The sequence below is a fragment of the Pelophylax lessonae genome (assembly GCF_965119305.1).
Source record: "Pelophylax lessonae genome assembly, chromosome: 12".
In the NCBI taxonomy this organism is placed as follows: domain Eukaryota; kingdom Metazoa; phylum Chordata; class Amphibia; order Anura; family Ranidae; genus Pelophylax; species Pelophylax lessonae.
In genome coordinates, this window is record NC_138779.1 from 131,018,158 (window position 1) to 131,042,653 (window position 24,496).

General features: G+C 42.0%; 1 protein-coding gene across 2 annotated transcripts in view; it reads right to left on the minus strand.

Annotated features, from left to right (window-relative positions):
- LOC309567887 (FXYD domain-containing ion transport regulator 6-like) overlaps positions 1-22,803 on the minus strand; it is a 172,636-nt gene extending 149,833 nt beyond the window's left edge. Inside the window, exon 1 of one of the 2 annotated variants that reach the window (XM_082273402.1) lies at positions 22,610-22,803. Coding sequence is in view for 1 of the 2 variants with exons in the window: in XM_082273401.1 (XP_082129527.1) it covers positions 14,795-14,837 (43 nt within the window). In the remaining variant the exon portion in view is untranslated. Of the gene's footprint in view, positions 1-14,794; positions 14,840-22,609 lie in introns of those variants that run through there. The other variant, XM_082273401.1, reaches the window with a different exon arrangement.
- Between the last annotated feature and the right edge of the window lie 1,693 nt (positions 22,804-24,496).

The window sequence follows — 24,496 nt, forward strand, 5'->3', positions numbered from 1 at the left end:
GGGCGCAACATCTGGGGGGGCGCAACATCTGGGGGGGCGCATCGGCAGTGTCACTTTGTCTGTCTGATTCTGACATACACAGTTCACACACTGTCTGCAGCTGCCTCCATCGTTAGGCTGGGAGATGTCCAGCACGGCCACCCTATGGCTGAAAATGGTGGGTCGGGGCGGGGCTGGACTGTGCCTCACCTGTCCATTGTTGTAGGGTGGGGTGGCGCTGCAAGCCAAGCTCCGCCTATGCTGCCTCTCCGCACTGCTCAGTCAGTTTAGCAGCGAGTGAGTCAGCAGCCTGACGCTGTCACAGAGTGTTTTTTTTTTTTTTTTTTTAATCACCTGATTAGAGCCAGAGGCTCTAAAAGGCTTCAGAAAAGGGTTGACCCAGGGGCGCAGAGCAGTGCGCCCCAAGCCCACCCATTGTGTGACAATAGCGAATTAATATTCGCTATTGTCACACGGATCCTCCTCCTGGCCAATCAGGAAGCGGGTCCGAGACCCGCTTCCTGATTGGCCGAAAGGCGAATTCATTCCATTGGCCGAGGAGGAGACGGGAGGACTCGAGGAGACGCGGGGAACTGAGGAGAAGCCGCCAGTCTCTCTGCATTGAAAGGGGGCACAATGATCTCTCTGCATTGAAAGGGGGCACGCTGGTCTCTCTGCATTGAATGGGGGCACGCTGGTCATTCTGCATTGAAAGGGGGCATGCTGGTCTCTCTGCATTGAATGGGGGCACGCTGGTCATTCTGCATTGAAAGGGGGCACGCTGGTCATTCTGCATTGAAAGGGGGCACGCTGGTCATTCTGCATTGAAAGGGGGCACGCTGGTCATTCTGCATTGAAAAGGGGCACGCTGGTCATTCTGCATTGAAAGGGGGCATGCTGGTCTCTCTGCATTGAAAGGGGGCATGCAGGTCATTCTGCATTGAAAGGGGGCACGCTGGTCATTCTGCATTAAAAAGGGGGCACGCTGGTCATTCTGCATTGAAAGAGGGCATGCTGGACATTCTGCATTGAAAGGGGGCACGCTGTGGTCAGTCTGCACTGAAAGGGGGCACGCTGGTCATTCTGCATTGAAAGGGGGCACGCTGGTCACTCTGCATTGAAAGGGGGCACGCTGGTCACTCTGCATTGAAAGGGTTTCTTTAACTAATCCAGTGGAAGAAACTCGAGTGCTAAAATCCCGCAGGTTAGGGGGCGCAAATTACTTGCCTTGCCCCGGGTGCTGACAACCCACGCTACGGCACTGAGTCAGAGGACGGGTGTCAGTCTGTAGAGGGAAAGGCAGGTATCCCGAAGATAATCTACCTAAGTTGTCTGAACAGAGACTTGACCTAAATTCGTCTGGTGGCAAGGTGAATCTGCAGCCTGCCTGCATCTTCAGATAGGAGTCCTCATCCATTGTGAATAGTTCAATTTGGAGTATCCAACTATTCCCTTCTCCCATCCTTATTTAAAATAAAACACCAAAAACAACTACCTACCCCTGGACTGATTATTGACTGAGCCAAAGAAGTAAAGTGTTAATCTGTGAATGCCAGTGTTGCTAACGGTAACCCAGGGGGACCCGAAAGTGTGTTATCCAGCAGTCCTGAAGGGGGAAGTGCTACACTTTATCATCAGCTTAACTCTGGAGGAACAAAGGTATCTACTTCCTTGCTCCCTTCTTGATAGACATAACAAATGATGCTCAGGTAATATCTAAGAGGGGACCTTCCATAAAAAGTTAATGTTAGTACTGTTAAAAGCCCCCACCTCCTCAGAATCAAATCTCCTGCAAAGGGGGACCTGGAATGTCCACTTTAACATCATCTTAATTCTATGGATAACTTAGTTGAAGCAGGATTTTACTGTCATTTGGTGCAATAACACTACAGTGGAACTCAAATCCTGCAGAAAAAAAAACAAAAAAACTGCTAGGGGGTATAGTTTTTGGCAGAAGAAGCAAGCAAAGTCTCAGAGGAGTTACATCCTTAGTAGCTGTCCAATGAACAGAGGAGTATCTTGTGACCTGGAAGCAGCAATGTAGGAGGAGAGATTGGTGTCTGGAGTCTATTGTGCATATCTGACCATTATTGCAAGAACCCACCCATCATGATGTGAACTTTTATTCCCCTTTAAAAACAATATGTGTTTGACTATCATTGGGTAACATCAAGGAAGATGTGCCTGTGTTTAGGCCAGCCTTTTTCAACCAGGATGCCCAGCACCCTGGTGTGCCTTGAGGTTTCTTCAGGGGTGCCTTGGCAAAATGCCTAAAAAATTGCCCAAAAATTGTATACAAGCCGGCATGTGGAGACCTGCCTTTTAGTTACACCAAGTCAAAGGTTTTCATTGTGCACCATTACAACCTTCTAGCTGCTGGCGTCCTAACGACCAATGGCATCATCAGTTGATAGGGAGGATGCCAGTCTCCTGCAGAATCCTTGTTTGACCCTCCCCTGCCCCGCTTCATAACTGCTGGGGTCACATTAGCTGAGTGATGGAGAAAAACTGAGGAAGAAGAGAAACATTGGAATACTAGTCAGTACCCATTTGCAAAAGTGTATTTGTTTTTAGTTTTTACATTTTAGAATGGGGTGCCTCGAGACTGTCCATAATTTTTAAAGAGTGTCTCGAGATTATGCATAACTTATAAAGGGCGCCTTGACTGAAAAAAGGCTGAGAAACACTGGTTTAGACGACCTTGTCAGTACATGCATAAAAGAAAAGTAAAGCTACCCTATGAAAGAAAGGTAAAATAAATAGTGGCAATGGAACAACAGCATGCAGCAAAGGACCACACACCTGGATATCTGCAGCTGGCAGAGATTATTAATATAAAAGTCAGTGATGACAAAAATGTTAGAAAGGGTACAATAGGGCGGGAGGGGAGGGGGGGGCCACGTTCAGTGGCTGCCAGCTGGAGCAAGGAGAGGCTCTGAGGAGTATAAGCAGAAGAAAGCAGCGCCGGCTTAGTGAGGCATAAGAATTATTGGTACATAAGACATATAGTAAGTTACTCTGAGGTAAGCATGTGCCGGTACGGTAGGTAAACAAGGTCATTCAACTTCTTCTCCTGAATACCGTGTGGTGAAGGAGGGTGGCAGGGTGCCGGTATTTCACGTGGAGGCTGTTGTATGGCAGCCTGTCCGTTGGTACTGCGGCGGTGGAGGACTCTCGGTGGGGCTCCGACTTCTTACTTCCGGTCTGCCCGACGTCACGTCCGGTGAGGAGGAGAGAAGATAGGGGTTGCTCACGTTCGGAGCATCCGTGCTCCTTCGTCAGGCGGTGGGGATTATTTATACAGTTGAGTTTTAAGATACAGGCCACTGGAAAGGATAATATATATATACACTTTTTTTTACAGAACATCTTTACTTTACTTTTTTTTTAAATATATATATATATATATATATATATATATATACTCTTTTTTCTACACTTTAACATTTCTTTTTCTTTCCATTATATTTTGTGTTTTTTTCCTACAATTTGTATCTTATGCAATTTCATGTCTATTTGCTTATTAAAAATCAGAACCACTAGGTAGTTTGGGTTGTCAGATGTCTGCTGTATTAGAAGATTCTATGGGTTAGATCAGGGGTCTCCACATTTTTCAGTAGGAGGACCACATTATAAATTTTACAAAATTTGTGGGCTCGAAAAAAGGCCCCAACAGAATCCTCCTTACGCCTGAGCTCCCCTTTACATTGGGGTCCCATTAGAGCCCCTCCATACATCAGAAGCAGAGACCGTAGGCAGCCTCTGTTGACCTTAATCCTCAATCAATGAACATTGAGGATATGCTACTGACCCTAGCTGGGGAGGGGGGCAGATAAAATCCTGTAGAGGGCTGGATGTGTCCCACGGGTCATAGTTTGGAGACCCTTGGGCTAGATAGTCTGACAATGGAATATGCTGGCAATTAACACTTTGGTGAGTTTACCACTTTTTTTTTACACGTAAAGCAGAATATTGTCAGACTAGTTTGTGACATTTATTATATTGTCGCATTTTATGTTTTCCTGTTTTTATGCATTATAATACAGTTATATATACAGAATAACAACCATCACATATGTAGAATTTATGCAAATTCCCAATTTTAAGACTTTAGATTTGGCTTTTGGTTCAAACACATACAGTATATTTCTAATGGATTTCTGCTGATTCTTAATATGTGTGTTGGGGGAAGGGGGTGTCTAGTGACATGCTATTACAAGCTTGTTTATCAGCTGCATACATGTTAATTACCAGTTAAATACATATAGAAGTTCTTCCTTTGTGCCTTTCTCCTAAGCTCTTTCCTTGGATGTAATCCAAGCAGCTTTTTGTCTTAAATGCTTGATAAACAGAACAGATTATTATGTCCCAGGAAATAAATATGGCTACCAGATTTCTGTAGTGTAGCGAATAAATAAAAACAAACACTGTCATCAGTCACGCTAGGAAAACTGGAAGCCACAGATGCCTGTGTTGGATGCAGAATCTCTGCTTTAGCTGGCAGGGAAGCCTTTAAATTTCAGAAATTGAATTGCCCCAGAATATGCCAGATGCACTTGCACTTTCATGAATTATTATGTGTGGGTATATACTGTATGTGTGTGTATATAGGGTATCTCACAAAAGTGAGTACACCCCTCACATTTATGTAAATATTCTATTATATCTTTTCATGTGACAACACTGAAGAAATGACACTTTGCTACAATGTAAAGCAGTGAGTGTACAGCTTGTATAACAGTGTAAATTTACTGTTCCCTCAAAATAACTCAACACACAGCCATTACTGTTTAAACCGCTATAGAGAAAGCTCTATTTGTGGGAAAAAAATACATAATTTTTTTTGGGTACAACGTAGCATGTCTGCACAATTGTCAGTTAAAGCAACGCAGTGCCATATCGCAAAAAAATGGCCAGGTCATTAAAGGGGTAAAACCTTCCAGGGCTGAAGTGGTTAAATACATGTTCTTAACAATGTACATAATAATTATAACTCATTATGCCGTCCTTATTAACAAATAACTAATTGCATTCCACAGTCTATCAAAAATAGAAAGGAATCCTTTATCTAATTGTCCTCTATTCCTCTGCATAAGTTTTTTAGTCTTTCAATTTCTTCAATGCTTGGATGTCTATTTACATTAAATCATGGGTGTCCAACCTTTTGGCTTCTCTGGGCCACATTGAGTGTAGAGAAATTTTCTCGGGCCGCATATAAAATATATACTATAGTTAAGGTATATAAGTAATAAAATGCTGCTGCGCCCTTCCCGCACTGCCGCGACCCCCAAGCAATAATTTAACACAACTAGTGGATGATCCCCTCCGAGGCAGCCTCTGCCTACAGTTAGTTGGAAACCTCTGTGGCCATGCCCCCGACTTGACTTCCTTCCTCCCCAGCAAAAAATAAATAAAAAATTGTCAGGGGGCAGTGAGCCGCATTGTCTGTGGTTCTGGGCCGCATGCGGCCCCCGGGCCGCAAGTTGGACATGCCTGCATTAAACCCTTGACTGCCAAGAACATGTTCCATACAGCATGGTTGTTCCCTATTGTGGGTAGCCAATGACATATGGAAAGGGTCATAACAATCAAAGGGTTAAAACAAGTTTATGTCTGCAACAGCATCCCTGTGCCTGTTAAAATTGTAATCTGTGTCCTTATGCCGAAAGTAAAACGTATTTGGGCAGCTCTGATGGGAAGATTGACGTCCCCTTCTGTTGCCAGTCTCATCCTCAGTCTATGCTTAGGATGGCAAACTAGTCTTATGTTAACCAATTCTCTTTTTGCTAGGGCCTGGGCTCTTCTAGGCTCAGTGTTATTGTGCTGGGAGAGAAGAAGGCTAGTTACTCAGTTTTCTTGTTGTTTTTTTTTTTTTTAGGGGGACGGGGGGGCTTTAGGTAGACCTTATGTATTAGTCAAAATGTTTGCCAGCTGACTCTATCTCCCTTGGTTCACCTTGAACCTGCTAAATTCTGTTCACAGTTGACCTAAACTTTAAGTTTGATGTCCTGTATTAAAGTTTCCCCTATCCCAAGATCCAAAATTCCAGGCTCCAATCTCAAGATAAAATGGGAGAGGTCTTCTAAAAGTGTTATTAGTATCCATAGTCATTGGCAAGGTTAAAGTGTTACTAAAACCAGGAGGACTCTGCATTCTCTATATCCGGTCTCCCACAGTACACAGAACATGGAAATGCAAATAGTTTAGGAAATATAAACTGCTAAATACCTTTTCTCATCAGCAGTATATAGCAGTCTTGTGACTTCTATCAGTGCCTAATTAAAGCTGGTAGGAGGAGTTTTCATTCTCCCCTGATTGTCCTATGAGGCTGCAGGACCCCTGAACCTTTGTCTGGACAGTGCTGATTGGTCCTGTGCTGATCAAAAAAAACTCTCCAGCAATACATACCAAACTGAGCATGTGCAGCTTGCCGCCAAAGCTCTATCAGGAGATGGATTGAGGACAATTGAAGAAGGGGAGGGTGAGGAAAGACAGGATCAAACAGCCTTTTTTCACAATGTGGAGGATTAACCCCTATGTTCCACAATGAGTATAACAAACATGCTTTACTGAATATACAGGCTGATTTTACTGTTATGGGTTTAGTAACACTTTGTCACAAAACGTCTGCCTACCAAAGATTTTACAAGCAAAGTATCCCAAAGTTTTTGATAGTGTAGGGATCTGCTGTCCTCTACTGTTGTTCATTTCACAGTGTTATGTGTAGCACCCTCCTAGGTAGGTGCTAGAAGAGAAGATATCATTTTTGGATCTTTCTGCTAACCAAAGAGATTGCTAGGTAAATTTATTTTGCTCTCTGCCTTCCAGAGAGCAGGATCTGCTAGTAAGGTCTGCTCATGGTGCTCAGGTGCAGCTCAGTTTGTCTGAAGTGTTTCACACTGGTCCAATAGGGAGGCATATTGGGCAGTGGGAGTAAACCTGACAAATGAGTGCACAGGCATTTAGTACAGCCCTGGTGATTGGCAGAGGAAAGTGCATCAGTGCATGCTGGGATACTGTATAAATGTCAAGGGCACATGTGCTCAGGGTCTTTTCGGCTGGAGAGCAGGGTCCCGGAGGGAGGAGGTGGCTGCCCCATCTCTGTAGAAGCTGTCATGTTGCCTCAGGTGGTCGACCTGAGGGCCAGAGAGTTAGAGAGGTCCTGCAGAGCTGACTGAAGGGGAGACTCTAGAGAGGATCTAATTATGCCAACAGTGAGTACAGATCTGTGTCATGGGGCCTGCTCTGAGAGGGCCACCCCTTCTGAGGAAGAGTCAATGGACAGGTGTTAGTAGAGGGGATGCTAGAGAGTGTCCTGAAGTAGTTGTAACAAGTCTGCTGCTAGATAGCAAGAAGACTTAATTCTTTCATGCAAGGGGCAGCATAGTTAAAGCACTGTCTGCTTCCACAAATAACCTGGTGAGGTCAAGTGAGAGTTGTCCTTATCATCTGTAAATAGTTCCAGTTGGAGTATCCCACTCTTCCCTTCTCCTTTCCAAGTTCTACAATAAATATAAAACCAAAACCCACTGACTTTTTATTGATTAATGAGCCATTGGGAGTAAGGATGGATGTGTGAACTGTCCCTAAGTTACTGTGTGCAGGTAATCAGAGGAGGCCCAAGAAGTCATTATACAGCAAGCCCTATGGGGACAGAGCTACATATGTATAAATATATACTGACACTTCCTGACTTTAGTTGGGACTTTATAAACCCCAGAAGGAGAAAGTGGAGAGAGAAAGACAGAGAACTGAGCCACATGGCCTTATACATATAGGGGGCTGATACTGTTGCACTATTTTCACAGGGATCCGAAGCAGAGACTGTTATGAAAGTATTCCTATACTCTAATGCTTTTACTACAGCTGCCCATAGCTTCTTGAGTATATATCTAAATCCTGGTGACAGACTTATTGCTGTTATACTGTTGTTATCTTACATGCACAGTGTCAGATAGCTAGATGATAGCTAGGTCTGTGCTACTGTATATGTGTAGTGGTCACCTTGCTGTTTGTAGCTCCTATTACTTTAGTAAACCCTGTCTCTTCAGGTCTGAGATTGTACAGCTAGTTTTAGCTTAGGACTCAATAACCACCATAGGATAGAGCCAGGTTAGCCACCCAACGACCACTTCTGATAGTTAGAGGTCCGGTTGCATGTCAGATTAGGAACTACTAGGGTGGGAGTACAGCATAGATAAGCAACTCGAGTTCCACTGCCACACCACAGTTCCTACCAGTGAGAAGCCGTGTTTCATGCTGGTTGGACAAGAGTTGAAGGATCTCCCCAAGACTGTTGATTTTGTCTTTAGGTTTCCGAGACAAAGACAGATGCCGCATCAAGATCATCCTCCAGGGCCTCTACAATTGAACTTGGCTGTAGCCTTTATCTGGAGATATCTCTATTAATAACTATTCTGCCAGGACTCTTGTTGGGCCCTTTGTCGGTAATACCTGTTTGTACATTGGATGTATGTACTATTATTAAGCTTTACTTTTATAAAGCTTGTGTTATTTCCATGCTGGTGTACATCTATATAATTACACCTATATACATCTATATACTTATAGTTAATGTTATATGTGGGTTGCAGTAGTTTCTCCGCTCCCAATTACTTTGATTAAATTGCAGGTTAATTTCCCAGGAAGGGAATCCTTTCTGTTCACAAAGGACCTGTCCTGGGTGGAGGCACTGCCAATTTTACTAAACAAATCCACTCTTCCACTTAGAGAAAGTTCTTAATCTCTTACTGATCTACAGGTTTAGGACAATATCCTGCTTGGGAGCGCCATTTGTCATAACCCCCTCCCCAAAAGAGGGCTACATTAAAATTGTTACCTAATTTGTTTTATGGATCTATCCATTTGGGCCTGGTTAATATGAAGTTAGAAATATGGTGAATCTTATTCTGCCATGCAAGCCGTTATACACAATGCTTCTAATGCTTTTTTTTCTATAATCTAATTGGGATCATATGCATTACAGCCAACAGGCAAGGAAGCATATAGAAAAAGAACTGTATTAAATAAATCCTAAATCTAAAAATATCATCTTTTTAACTGAAACAATGAATTGGTCTTAATTAGTTACAACTATGAATAAAAAAGGAAATTTTTATTTAATTAAAAAAAAAAGATTACCTATGTGATACTCAAAAAGTGTTTTACGCGTTGAAAGAATGGGTAAACATATGCTGGTCTAAAAAAATCCCTGATCACTAAATGATCTAGCCAATATCATTCTGAAAAATGTGAGATAGAAAACAATCTTACTGTAGGTTGTGTGATAACAGATTTGCAATACAAAATAATCTCATGACCAAAGCTTGGCAGAGATTGAAGTACATTTGTTTACACTACAGGATCATGTTTGGGATGATGACAAAAATTGCTGCAAAGAAGACCTGAAAGTAGAAGAATTGAGGCATCTACCCTGGGTTTCAGGGTCTAGCAAAGTCCTTGGCTCTAAGGAATGACAGGTTCACTCTGTGTGCTAAGGGTTAGCTAAAAGGCTCATTTTTGGGACAGGACTGCCATCAGGACAATGAAGGTATTACTGTAGGGTGGCTAGCCATAAATATGCCCGGGTTGGGCTTAGTTATTCATAATCAATGTCACCCAGCACTCAGGGAAAGAAGAATTACTTTGTAGGGGAATTTTTTATTTTTTTTTGCAATCATACAAGCTTGGCAATGGTGGGAAAAGTCATGCAAAGACAGGAGGCATTAACCACTTAAGCCCCGGAGGATTTGGCTGCTAAACGACCAGGGGGTATTTTGCGATTCGGCACTGCGTGACTTTAACGGACAATTGCACAGTCGTGCGACGCTGTACCTAAACGAATTTGACGTCCTTTTTTTCCCACAAACAGAGCTTTCTTTTGGTGGTATTTGATCACCTGTGCGATTTTTTGATCACGCGCTATAAACAAAAAGAGAGCGTCAATTTTGCAAAAATAACAATATTTTTCACATTTTTTTATATGAAATTTCCCCAAAAAAATGTAAAAATCAAAATTTTTTAACATTTTCGGCCAATTTGTTTTTGCTACCTATGTTTGGTAAAAAAAATTGCAAAAAGCGTATTTTTATTGGTTTGCGCAAAAGTTATCGCGTTTACTAACAAAGGGAAAGATTTATGTTATTTTTGTTGTTTTTTTTTTAACGCGTAATGGCGGCGATCTGCGATTTTTTTTGCGGTACTGCGACATTGCGGCGGACAGATCGGACCCTTGACTGACATTTTTGACAATTTTGGGGTTACCAGTGACATTTCTACAGTAATCAGTGCTATACATATGCACTGTTACTGTAAAAATACACTGGTAGTGAAGGGGTTAACTTTATTTGAGAGGGAGGGGCTGTGTGTGTCCCTAGGGGCGTGATTCTTACTGTGATTGGCTGTGGCTTTAGCTGTAGAGACCCTGAACAGCAGTAAATCATAAAGCTGAACTAAACCCATCGATGTGATGGTTTCAAAAACCAGTTACATTCCTGCAATGCTGTGATTGCTAACTGTCACATTTGCTTGTGTCCTTAAGCAAACTGTCAAACCATTAAATGGCTGGTATCATAAGTGATCACATGTGCAGCACCCTGGCAGTTGCAGATCAAACAGAAGCAGCTTCCTTGGCTGTAAAGGGATGGGAGGGTTTAATTCTGCATTAAAGCTGTTAGCAGATCAGCCTTTACAAACTTGGCAGTGCCTAAAAATAGAGAGCAACTGAGCATCTGCAGAGCAGGGGGAGACAATGTATTACTGGATTTTAAAATATATAGCCACTTAGGCTGGTCATACATGGCTCAAACCGTTAATTGGCAGGCTGAATGTACCATGTTGATCGATCAATCAACTTGGGTAAAACCAGCCTGCTGGATTCTCTTGTGATTATCACTAGCGGCTGGTATAGCCACTAGTGATAATCACTGTCTTCTCCCAGACAGGAGTGGCTTCCCCCGCTCACTCCCCACCAGGAGACAATGGCCCAGCAGGAGGAATTTCCACATAAACGCTGTCTGTGTTGATGGGGAAATTGAGCAAATTTCTTTCCTGCAACCCATGGTGGCAGGAAAAAAATTTGATCCGTGTGGCAGGCCTTATTTGCAATGTTTTACATAACTAGAACTGCTAAAGGGGCCAGCCTAAAGTCATCTAGCAGGACCTCACTTTAAGTTTGGTCTTCATGAAAGTCAAAACTTACACAAGACTAAGACTCTTCCATGTACAGGCTCAGGTTTGACAACTAGCTGGTAGGACACCAATTGCTAAACTGTGTGAAGTGGAGTGCCCCAAAGCCCAAAGTGGCAGGTTTTTCCTGTGGGCTTCGACAATGAATCAGGACAATGGAGAAGATACTGAATGAAAGGACAGGGTGCCTGTTTTGCTGTTCTAATTTTGCTTACTAAAATGCATATATACTGGGCCTCTTACTGTTCTATGCCAAAAAAGCTATAGCCTTATGCTGGAAGAAACCACCCCCCCCCCCCATGGAAAAAACTGGTTAATGAAGACCCCCCCCCCCTTTATAAAGACACCTACACGCATAAAGACTGCCCAAAAAAGTATGGACTAAATGGCTAGCGGAACCCTCTACGGCGGGGATGGACTAACTGGGTCGTCAGCTAGGTAGATCCGTATAAATACCTTGCTATCTATCCCACGTCACTATCTGGCTCTGGTCAGCTGCTACTTGACCACTTGCCCCCTCCTAGAGCATGAGCTGTGCCTATTCTTATGCCTATTCTTATGTTTCAATGATACCAGACTTCTTCTTATTGTGTAAGTTACACTTTTTTTGTGGATACTCATTTGAAACCTCACTATGTTACATAGTTACGTAGTTACATAGTTAGTAAGGTTGAAAAAAGACATCAGTCCATCCAGTTCAACCTATGCATCCAGTTCAACCTATGAATGCGTGTGTGTGTTTGCTTTTAATCGTACATTGTATACCCCTGTATGTTGTGGTCTTTAAGGTGTCCATCTAATAGTTTTTTGAAACTATCGATGCTCCCTGCTGATACGACTGCTTGTGGAAGAGAATTCCACATCCTTACCGCTCTTACAGTGAAGAACCCCTTACGCACTTTAAGGTTAAACCGCCTTTCCTCTAGTTTTAGTGAGTGGCCACGTGTCTTATTGTACCTCCTTTCTCTGAATAGTTTGTTCCTTATGCTCGGGTCACCAATACAGTATTTGTACATTGATATCATATCCCCCCTCAATCGTCTTTTCTCCAGAGAGAAAAGGTTCAGTGCTTGTAGTCTTTCCTCATAGCTGATGTCCTCCATTCCCCTAATTATTTTTGTTGCCCTTCTCTGGACTTTCTCCAGTTCCAGCACATCCTTCCTGAGGACCGGTGCCCAGAACTGGACAGCATACTCCAGATGTGGCCGGACCAGAGTCTTGTAGAGTGGGAGAATAATCTCTTTATTTCTGGAGTGAATCCCCTTTTTTATACATCCCAGTATTCTGTTGGCTTTGCTTGCGGCGGCTTGGCATTGCATGCCACTGCCAAGCTTGTTGTCTACCAGTACCCCCAAGTCCTTTTCCATCCTAGACTCACCCAGAGGTTCCCCCCCTAGTGAGTAGCTTGCTTTCTGGTTTCTGGCCCCCAGGTGCATTACTTTACATTTTTCAACATTAAACCTCATCTGCCATGTAGTTGCCCACCCCGTTATTTTGTTCAGGTCTGCTTGCAAGGTTTCCACATCCTGCATAGAAGATATTGGCATGCCTAATTTAGTATCATCTGCAAATACTGAGATTGTACTAGATATCCCCTCCTCTAGATCATTTATGAATAAATTAAACAGGATTGGTCCCAGGACAGAACCCTGGGGGACCCCACTTTCCACACCCGCCCAATCCGAGTACTCCCCATTAATCACCACCCTCTGTACTCTCCCCTGGAGCCAGTTCTCTATCCAGGTACTCACCTTATGGTCCATACCTACCTTCCTTAGTTTGTACAGTAATCGTTTGTGGGGAACGGTGTCAAAGGCCTTTGCAAAGTCCAGATACACCACATCCACAGGCTTACCTTTATCTAGGTGGCTGCTCACTTCATCGTAGAAGGTTAATAGATTGGTTTGGCAAGAACGATTTTTCATGAATCCATGCTGATTACTACTTATAATACCAGTTTCATTACTAAAGTCTTGTATGTGGTCCCTTAACATCCCCTCCAAAATTTTGCAGACTACTGATGTTAGGCTGACCGGCCTATAGTTAACCGGGATATATCTCGGCCCCTTCTTAAATATTGGTACCACGTTGGCTTTTTTCCAATCAGCTGGCACCATACCCGTCTGTAAACTATCCTTAAAGATCAAGAATAATGGTCTGGCAATCACCTGGCTGAGCTCATTCAGAACCCTTGGGTGCAAGCCATCCGGTCCCGGGGATTTATTTATGTTAAGTTTCTCTAGTTTAGCTCTAAGTCTATCTTCTGTTAACCATGGCGGCACTTTCTGAGGTGTATTATTGGCCTTACAAGCTGGGTTCGTGTAGCCCCCCGATTCTTTTGTGAAGACTGAAGAGAAGAAATTATTTAACACTTCCGCCTTTTCTCTGTCCTCAGTGGCCATATTTCCCTTATCATCTTTTACGGGGCCAATGTGTTCTGGCCTCGCTTTCTTACTGTTTATATACTTAAAGAACTTCTTAGGGTTCTTTTTACTCTCCTCCTCTATATGTCTCTCGTGTTCTATTTTAGCCGCCCTGATTTCGTCTTTACATTTCTTATTACACTCTTTGTAATGCTTAAATGCTGCCAATGACCCCTCAGTCTTGTATTTTTTGAAGGCCTTTTCTTTAGCACTAATATACATGGTAGATGTTCCCTCCATCTGTACTGATGCCAAGATGTTATGTCTGTTTTTGTGTTTTTTTTTCTCTTTTAAAAACCAATAAAAAGAAATTTTGAAAAAAAAATGCATATATAGGTTCCTATTAAGTGTTACAAGTTCATGTTGGAAGTGGATTAAGGAGAAGTTTTAGTGTTAGGGACATTTAGGGCTGTTCTAGCATTTTACTTGTTTTCAATGCCCTAAGAACTAAGTTACCAACCTATGTAGATTCTGTATTCATTAATGATCTTGCCTTGCCACAATGATGCCAGCTTATAAACAGTAAGCTGCAAAACAAGAATACAACCAGAGACAAGGGAAATTTGTGCATCAGCTGGATCTGGAAACACAACGGAGTACAGAGGCCTTATAGAAGACAAAAACAATGGTGTACAAAAGGGTCTATCGGTCTTTGGGAGGGCCAAGTTGTGGCTAGCGGGACTAGAAAATGTCCTGGCATCAGTGGGAACAATGCCCCATCTTTGGTGTCATTGGGAGTAATAGTGCCCTATTGTTGGTGTCAAAGGCAGTAATTGTGCCCCATTGTTGGTGTCATTTCTCCCAATAACACCAAAATTGGGGCACAATTCCTTTCTTTGACACCAACCGTAGGGCCCTATCGTTTCTGCCCTATCATTAGCGTCAGTGGGTCGAATAGTACCTCATTTTTGGTGTCAAAGACAGGAATGATGTCCTATTGCTGGTGTCAGGGCATGGAATAGTGCCCCAATGGCCAGATAAAGGCAAGCAAACGGCCACAGTTTGGAGACCACTGGTCTACACTATGAATGAAGTGAAAACATTTTTATTGTGATGTTCTTCCTTCTTTAGTTTTAGAGGATCGCTTACAAAGCTTTAGTATTTTATCAAAGTCTGAATTTGCTTGACTGTAAACCTTAACTACATTTTTAGTATATAAAAATATGTTAATTTTAGATGCAAATTTGGCTGCCTAGATGGCTTACCCCTGTGACCACAGACGTCTCTGTCATGGAAAGCGTAATTCATATTTCCCAGCAGCTCTGCTATAAATAGGATAATGGGGCAGAGACGTGCAAAAGAGAAAAAGAGATCAGGGAGTCACACTGCCTGTGACTGCAAGGAGAATCTGGGCCTTGAGCTGTTCTGCAACATGCAGAGGGGGAGGGAGCAAAGGAGACGATGCTGCTAAGACAGTTGCAGAATAATAGAACATTTGAACTTGAGGATTAGTCTTCTACACAGACTGAAGGACATTGGAGCTTTGAAGTAGACTGGATTCATTACCTTAACCCCATATTAAACCCTAGAGAAACAAATGAAAGTGAACAGGAGGTCAGAACTGAGATCATGTTGTGACACAAACACAAATCAAAGGAAATACAAAGAAAAAAAATAATATACAAAAACACCCTGAAAAGTGTGAATATGTAAAATACAGCAGATCGCGGGCACAATGCAGGGCTCCTGTGTAAGCTGTCTGCCCGGACCTCTGATGGGAGGCATGCGGTCACAAACTGACAGGAAGCATCAATGAACTACCTAGAGCAGAGATTCCCAACTTATGGCCCTGCAGTTGTTCAGGAACTACAATTCCCATCATGCCTAATCATGTATGTGAATGTCAGAGTTTTACAATGCCTCATGGGATGTGTAGTTCTGCAACAGCTGCAGGGCCATAGTTTGGGAATCCCTGACCCTGACCTAGAGCACCCAACAGCGCCCGGTAGATTATTGAGAACTACAAGCCGACAGCCACATAGCCTGTCGGTATTTGTAGTTCTCACCTTCACAGAACTCTGTGAATGAATGATGCGGTCAGGTGGGCGGGGCCCCAAACAGCCATTTTTTTTTAAATTGTGACAGCGACTGCTCACTGTCACAATGGGGAATCAGGGGGGTGCGGGGGCTGCTACATTTGTAACATGTTACACTCTGAATATGGGTATAACATGTAACATAAAAGGTGAACTTATCCTTTAAATTGACCCCACTGACTATTGTAAAAGTCAGTAAAGGTATGAAGTACCACTAATAAAATCTGATTGATGGCCTCAAAACATTAGGGGCCAAACAGTTAAGGTGTACGCAAAACTGCAAGGTTCATGATAGACCTTGTAGTCTCACTCTTCTTCCTTAAATCTCCATAAGAATAATAAAAGAAAAATGCAATCATTAATGTGAGAACCCCTTGCATTGGCCAGTGGGCAGAATAGGTAAACTGGCTCTGAAATTTCATCCACCGGCTGCCCCTTCAAAGGGTAAGAAAACTGTGGGTCGAACTGGGTGTAAGGTAGGTACATTTTTTTTTAACTGTGCTGTACCAATGTTTTCTTTTTATATTAGAAAGCTGTGTTTTTAGATGAGAGGGAGGACCATTATTTATTTGATTTGGCTTATTTTGGTGCAAGTTCTGCTTTGACCCTATATCCACACCTATGCGTTTTTTTTTAGTTCATTTTGCAGTTTTCAGAAATGCACTACAGTTAATTTAACATGGTTTCCTATTGTACACTTTCACATCTATGCATTTTTCAGCCGGTGCATTTTTGGAAAGGGTCTGGGGCTTTTTTCCAGCAGCAGATTGCGTTTTGCATGTAATAAACTTCTGAAACGCAATTTTTTTGATGCGTTTTGTGTTTTTTTTTCCTTTAAAAACACGGTATATAGCTGATTGCTAAGGAATGGGCTGGGAATCCGGCTACCGTGTCCTTAACAACCAATGAGTCATCAGGGTTGCTCCTTCGGGTCTAGTAGAGATTTAAAGGGGAAACCCCAAGCCAAAATAAAAAAAAATGGAATGGGGGTTCCCCCCAAATTCATACCAGACCCTTATCTAAGCACGCAGCCCTACCCATTTTAAAAAAAAAAGTGTAAAAGTGGATAAAGACAGGGGCCAGTTTTTGTCAATTCTTTTATTAAAAAACAATGCCCCTGATGTAGAGCCATCGTCAATCATGATGCCAGAAAAAAGAAAAAAAACAAAAAAAGCTCTGCTCGCAACAAACTCTCCTGCCATCTGCCTGCCCTGCCTTGTGACAGTTCCTAAATAGCTAAGGAGCAAGGTCATCTGGCATTTTCATGTGGCAACACCCCCCTGTGACGTCAGTGACCCAGCACAGTTTTTTGGTAAATGGCTAGGGGTACTATGCACCCCATACTCATTTACATAGAGGGGGGCAGGATCTGTAGACTTCCCCTGCCTTCATACCCTCACAACCACAGCCCAGGGTTGTGGGGAACAGGCCCATGTCCCAATCAACATGGGGAGAAGGTGATTTGGGGTGGGGGGCAGAGCGGCCTGGTATGGTTCAGGAGTGGGGGGGGGGGGGGCTCGCTAGTCCTCTCCCTTTTCTGACCTGCTGGGCTGCATGCTTGGATAAGGGTCTGGTATGGATTTGGGGGGAGACCCCACACATTTTATTTTAGATTTTAGCGTGGGGTTCCGCTCCAAATCTATACCAGACCCGAAGCCCCTGGTATGGATTTGGGGGGGGGGAACCTAATGCCTTTTTCTTTTGTCACTAATTTTTTGCCAGCAATTCTTTTTATTACATTCAGCTAAAAGCTGATGACTCATTGGTTGGTAAGGATGCTGCAACCAGCTTTCCGGCCCGCTCTTTAGCAATGTTTTTAAAGTGTTTTTAAAGGGGAAAAAAAACACAAAATGCAAAATGCATGAAAACTGCAAGAAAAAACGCATCAAAAACGAGGGTTTAATGTGAACCTAGACTCAAGGAACATGGAGACCGCCATTGCTAAATTCATTCTGCATGTGTTAGCTGCTTGACGGTTATGCTGAGCCTCTGGATTTATTACTTTGATTCACTAACCCAGAAGAAGTAGAGACATGTGAAAATACTTCGACCTTTCTTTTCTGCATACTTGTTCCAGGTTGGTAACTAAGAAAATATAGAAGCCAGTGTATCACCATAGTAGCCAGGCAACTAACATTTTCAGAAACTGGTCTACCTTGGGTAGAGTTTCTTCTTTTGTGGAAATAAATGCCAAAACAAAGAAACATAGTAACATTGTGGAACCCAATGGCAAGCCCTTAATATCAGTTGGGTGTATAACTCATATTTCCTTGTGCTACATTTGAACACTTCCTAACCTTGACTGTACTCTGTGTTACGACTATCTGTCATCAGAACTTGCCTTGCATAGCTCTTCTCTTTGTATTAAATGCTATTTTAGCATGATCTTACACATGTGCTGTCTAATAATGGTGATCAGGTTGCTATATATATATATATATATATATATATATATAGATAGATATATAGATATAGATGTATAAAACTGTATCTTGAAACAGCCAAATACAGATGTGGAATTTGAAGGATCCTAAATGGATCTATCCACTACTTGCAAAATGTTGGGTATGACTGTGAATATTTGCACATTACCCTGAAATAGATTACAGGAGATGTGGGGGCGTTAGAGGGAGGTAGAAAGGAGTTTGGCAGCTCAAGTGTAGAAAATGGTACAAAGACATAGATGACAGCTAAATAAATGGGCATACAAGTTGTATTATAGAGAATGAGTAGTGCGAGCTGCAGGGCATATTACATAGTTACATAGTTAGGTTGAAAAGGACACGGGTTCAACAAAAAGACAAAAATAAATCCATTTAAAAACCATCATCCTCTGAACACTAATATACAATAGTATCACCAGCGTTAGAATATTATGTGCATATAAAGCAGCTGTACACCAACCCCTAATGGGTATTTTTAAAAACACACCCTATATTATGCAGCGCTGATCTGCTAGCTTTTGCTTTTCCCAACAATTAAACCAGGGGGTAGTTTACAATTTACATACATATACAAAAAAAAGTGAAAATATAAATGTAAACCACTACTAAAGAAAGTGTCCCTGCATTATGATAGTCTCCTATATGTGCATAATAGCTAACTCCATAAAGTGCTATTTTGTGCTGTGTAAAGGAAATCTTCAGATAGTGTTAGGAGTCTTCAAAAAGTGCTTAAGTGATTCACCACTGCCATGCCAGGGGACTCACCAACTACACATGACCACCCACTACAGGTAAGTCATATAACGCCTGTTATCAACAAAGGGTTCTTCATCCACAGCGACTCTGGGGCCTCCACCACTCCTCTCATCAAGATTAGTATATAATCACCAATGACACATATAGGAGGCATATGGAAAACAAGAAAGATTCATCAAAGCGTAAAACTATTAACGTTTTATTAATGTAAAAAAACAAAAAAAAAAACAAAGTAATCCCACTCACATTTGATAGTGCTATGCCTTGCACCAAGAAAAAGTTACATGTTAAAATCGCCCAATGCCGCTTAAGGTATATTCCAAAGTTTCCTTCATGCATACCAATAGCTAACAGTCTCTTCCTGATTGATCCTGGGAGCACAAAAACATCACTTTACGGGAGTACTGTGCGTGATGACGTCACTTCCAGTGAAGCCCTCTGAACCCTAAATCCATAGCTTATCCAGAGGAAGGTGAAAAACTGTGGTCCAATTTGCTCCAATAGGGAAAAAATGTCTTTCTGAGCCCCAAAGGCAGTCAGTGTTAGTGAAAAGGGTGGGGGGGGGTGGGGGGTTAAGGTGGTTATAGTTTATCCTAGGGGTTTAGAGCCTATGTATTGTATGCAGTCTTGCTGATGGTGTTCCTGCTAATAGGTATAGTGAATGCTGGTGATACAGGCCAGATATATATGAAGAAAAAGTTACTTTCTTATAATAATATATGCCAATCAGCCAGCTAACAACACATTTTACACTATTTATTGTCAATAATATCAGTATAAAACTATTCTCTAATGAACTGTAAGTATTTTAAAGAACAAGGCAGGTAGCCTTAATTAAAAAAAAAAAAAAAAAAAAAAACGACAACAGGCACCTAACTAGCAATGACATAAGCTTTACATGCAAACCACAATTTAATTTAAATATGTTCCTGAATGGCTGCAAAATATATAAACCCCCCATGTCATTTCCTTGCAAGTCCAGTTATTACACAGTTATTATTACTGTACAGGCATCAGAACTGTGGGTGTGACCCAGCAGGCTCCACCCACAACAGGCTGAATGCCAAAAACTAGAGAAGGAGGCGTATACAAGACCTGTCACCCTGCACAAGTACGGGGAGCAGCAGTGACTGGTCTTTATTACAGGAAGCTTCCTCACAGAGGCACATTTGTACACATTTTTAATGTACAGATCTGGAACAAATATACAAAGCACACCAAGGTTCAAGCGAGAATACACATGGCTCTTGTATTTAGGAGCATTTGCGTATCCCAGAGTTCCGCTTTAAATCTTCTACTTGATACAGAACAAAAAACACAACAAATGAAATGTAATACAGTTGATAATGAAAAGCTGGAAACACTTTCATGAAAAAAGTTCAGATACAAAAACTTGAGTGTCTTCCAGTAAACGTCTGGCATGTGCACTGTACTCTGCCTGGTACATTAGATAGTATGTTGGCATGAGAACCCTATGTACAGTGCCTTGAAAAAGTATTCAAACACCTTGAAATGTTCCACATTTTGTCACGTTACAACCAACAAGGTAAATGTATTTTAATAGGATTTTATGTGATAGACCAACACCAGGTGGCACATAATTGTAAAGTGAAAGGAAAATAAATGGGTTTCAAAATATTTTACAAATAAATATCTGATATTTGTATTCAGCCCTCCTGAGTCAATACTTTGTAAAACCACCTTTCACTGCAATTACAGCTGCAGGTCTTTTTGGGATTATCTCTACCAGCTTTGCACATCTAGAGCATGACATTGAGTTGACGAAGATGGATGGAGCCAAATACAGGGCAATCCTAGAAGAAAACCTGTTAGAGTCGGCAAAAGACTTTGGATGGAGCTGAGGTTCACCTTCCAGCAGGACAACGACCCTAAACATACACCCAGAGCTACAATGGAATGGTTTAGATCAGGCATGTCCAACCTGCGGCCCGGGGGCCGCATGCGGCCCAGAACCGCAGGCAATGCGGCCCACTGCCCCCTGACAATTCTTTTTATTTTTTTGCATGGGAGGAAGGAAGTTGAGTCAGGGGCATGGCCACGGCGGCTTCCAACTAACTGTAGGCAGAGGCTGCCTCCTAGGGGATCATCCACTAGTTGTATTAAATTAGTGCTGGGGGGGCGCGGCAGCTCAGGAAGGGCGCAGCGGCGTTTTATTACTTATATACCTTAACTATAGTATATATTTTATATGCGGCCCGAGAAAATTTCTCTACACTCAATGTGGCCCAGAGAAGCCAAAAGGTTGGACACCCATGGTTTAGATCAAAGCATATTCATGTGTAAAGGCCCGTACACACGTACCGATCGTCGTCATACAAACGTCGGCGGACGAAAGATCTGCCGATTGTACGCTTGTTAGTATGGTGCCTCCGACAGCTGTCTGCGCACATTCTGCGGACAAGAGTCTTTCTTGCAAACATAAAAATTTTTGTATGCCGACACCAGAACGGACGATTGTTCGCCAGTCAGTACAGAAATCAGCCGACAGACCGCAGATTTGCAAGACTGGGCATGCTCAGAAAAGAAAAAACACAGGGAAAGTTAACCATTACATGACATCACTTCTGCAGTCAGCTGAAGTCGGCGGACAAAATTCTTGTGCTGTCTTTGCACTTTTCAACAGACATCGACATCCCGGGGAGAAAAGACGAACGTTTGTATGACGACGATCGGTACGTGTGTACGGGGCTTTAGAATGGCCCAGTCAAAGTCCAGACCTAAATCCAATTGAGAATCTGTGGCAAGACTTGAAAATTGCTGTTCACAGATGCTCTCCATTCAATCTGACAGAGCTTGAGCTATTTTGCAAAGAAAAATAGGCAAAATTGTCACTCTCTAGATGTGCAAAGCTGGTAGAGACATCCCGAAAAAGACTTGCAGCTGTAATTGTGTAATTGTAATTGGAGCTGTAATTGCAGCGAAAGGTGGTTTTACAAAGTATTGACTGGGGGCCGAATACAAATGCACGCCACACTTTTCACATATTTATTTGTAAAAATGTTGAAAACCATTTATCATTTTCCTTCTACATCACAATTATGTGCCACTTTGTGTTGGTCTATCACATAAAATCCCAATAAAATAAATTTACGTTTTTTGGTTGTAACATGACAAAATGTAGAAAATGTCAAGGGGTATGAATACTTTTACAAGGCACTGTATGTTTCTCTGCTCAGAATTCCCAGCTAATTCTTTTACAATTTCATGTAGGCTTAATAGAGAGAGTAAGTCTTTGATTACTTAGAAAGAGTAGACAGTAATATTATCTTGCTGTACACCATGTGGCTGTTTGACCTGCAGAGACAGCCACAAAGAAGTCTACAAGTGCAGCTTTCTGACATATAAATAGACTCTTCTGAAATCCCAATTCACTCTCTGCTTTCTCCCTCGTGGGCTCCCCCTCCTCTTCTTTGGTTACTTCACACATGATGGGCGATTTACTAAAGGAAGCTTTTTTTACCCTAGCCTGTGTTCACTTCACCTACTCACATTAACTCAAGGTCGGATTGCCACTTGGCTGCAATCTTGCAGGATCGGTCATTAAAAAAAAAACTGCAATTTACGGAAACAAATTATATTTTCTCCAGCAAATTGGCAACAATAATTTAAGGAGAATTTCTAAATTTAGAAACTCTTTTACACCTAATTGGTTAGTTGATGTGAACCCAGACTAAGCTTTTTAGTAAATGTTCCCTACTCACATTGTCTTAAAAAAATACTCCCTGGCATCATAGAATCCCAATATAGAACATTTGCATCTTACCTTTAAGGAAAGCACCTTGTTTCCAGTTAGAATTCTTCTTTTATATAGCCAATGTATCTCACTTTTTGGTATCCCTATTCCGGAGACTTCTCGGCTCTGCTGTTGCTTAAAACTTTTCCACTTTGCTTTTTCTGGAGAGACACTTCTTTGCCCTGCCCTCCTGGACGGGAATTATGACACACAGCTGCAACGTACTAGTATAACAGCTGCAGCTTTTCTCATACAGTGTAATCTTTGCTAAGGGAAGTGTGATGTGTGCGAGCAAAGGACTATGGGACATATTTTCAGACCACTTAAAAAAAAAAAAAAAGCATGCCAGATATGTGTTTTTTTTTTTTTTAACTTAATAGCTGCAAACTATGCAAAGTCGTTGAAGTAGACCTATCATTGAGGCAACCCTTTACTTTGCATATGTGTACAGAAACTGCTGCTAGATATGATCTGTCCACATTTCAAATAGGAAATGAATTTAACTGCCCTGGATTTGGTTCGAGCAGAGTTTGGCAAACTTCAGAGAAGTTAGGATGCATGTAGCAGAATTCAGTGTTGGGGTAGTTACTCAAAAAATGTAACTAGTTACTAGTTACTTCTGTAAATTGTAATGAGATTACTTTACTAGTTACTGCATTTGAAAAGTAACTTCACTACTTATTACTTTACTTTCCTCTTTCTTAATTTACCGTGTAGAAGAAGATACATGGCACTCTTTCTGCATAGAGTTTATTGTATAAACACAGGCTTTGGGAAACATGAGAACAAAACCTGAAAAAACTGAATAAAACAAAGTGCAACAAAAAATCCTAAACTTCATCCCTCTCTATTCTTCGAAATAACGATTGTATCGCACGGCTTGGGTAACGCAGGAAAGCGCGTTCCTATAGGCCTAGTAAAGTAGTGTAGTTACCTCCTATAGCCTAGTAAAGTAGTGTAGTTACCTCCTATAGCCTAGTAAAGTAGTGAAGTTACCTCCTATAGCCTAGTAAAGTAGTGTAGTTACTTCCTATAGCCTAGTAAAGTAGTGAAGTTACCTCCTATAGCCTAGTAAAGTAGTGAAGTTACCTCCTATAGCCTAGTAAAGTAGTGAAGTTACTTCCTATAGCCTAGTAAAGTAGTGAAGTTACTTCCTATAGCCTAGTAAAGTAGTGAAGTTACCTCCTATAGCCTAGTAAAGTAGTGAAGTTACCTCCTATAGCCTAGTAAAGTAGTGAAGTTACTTCCTATAGCCTAGTAAAGTAGTGAAGTTACTTCCTATAGCCTAGTAAAGTAGTGAAGTTACCTCCTATAGCCTAGTAAAGTAGTGAAGTTACTTCCTATAGCCTAGTAAAGTAGTGTAGTTACCTCCTATAGCCTAGTAAAGTAGTGAAGTTACCTCCTATAGCCTAGTAAAGTAGTGTAGTTACCAATATTAGTATTGTAACTAGTTACATTACTTAGTTACCAAAAAAAGTAATGTTACTGTAATCAGTTACTTTGTAACTAGTTACCCCCAACACTGGCAGAATACCCAGCCATTTTGCTGGTTATGGGTCTGCCAGGGTTACTGTTAGCAACAACAGCACCTTCTCCCCAAGTGTGAGCACTGAGACAGGAAACAGTCCAGCATCTTTGGTTTTATATTTATTTAGGAACTTGGATGGGAGAAGGGAAAGAGTGGGACACTCCTTTGGCTCGACTATTCACAAAGTAATGGGACAACTGAGAAAAAATGCCTCTTGACGCTGACTTGACGCTGGCTGAATGCCGGTCAACGCTGGTTGGTGTTTGTTAACACTGACTTGAAGTCTGTTAACACTTTACTGACTTTGACACTCCCCGGTGACACAACATCCTTTGTACTGCTCACTTTAGCCCTTCTGGCTGAGGTAGCTACTTGGAAACACTGCTGCA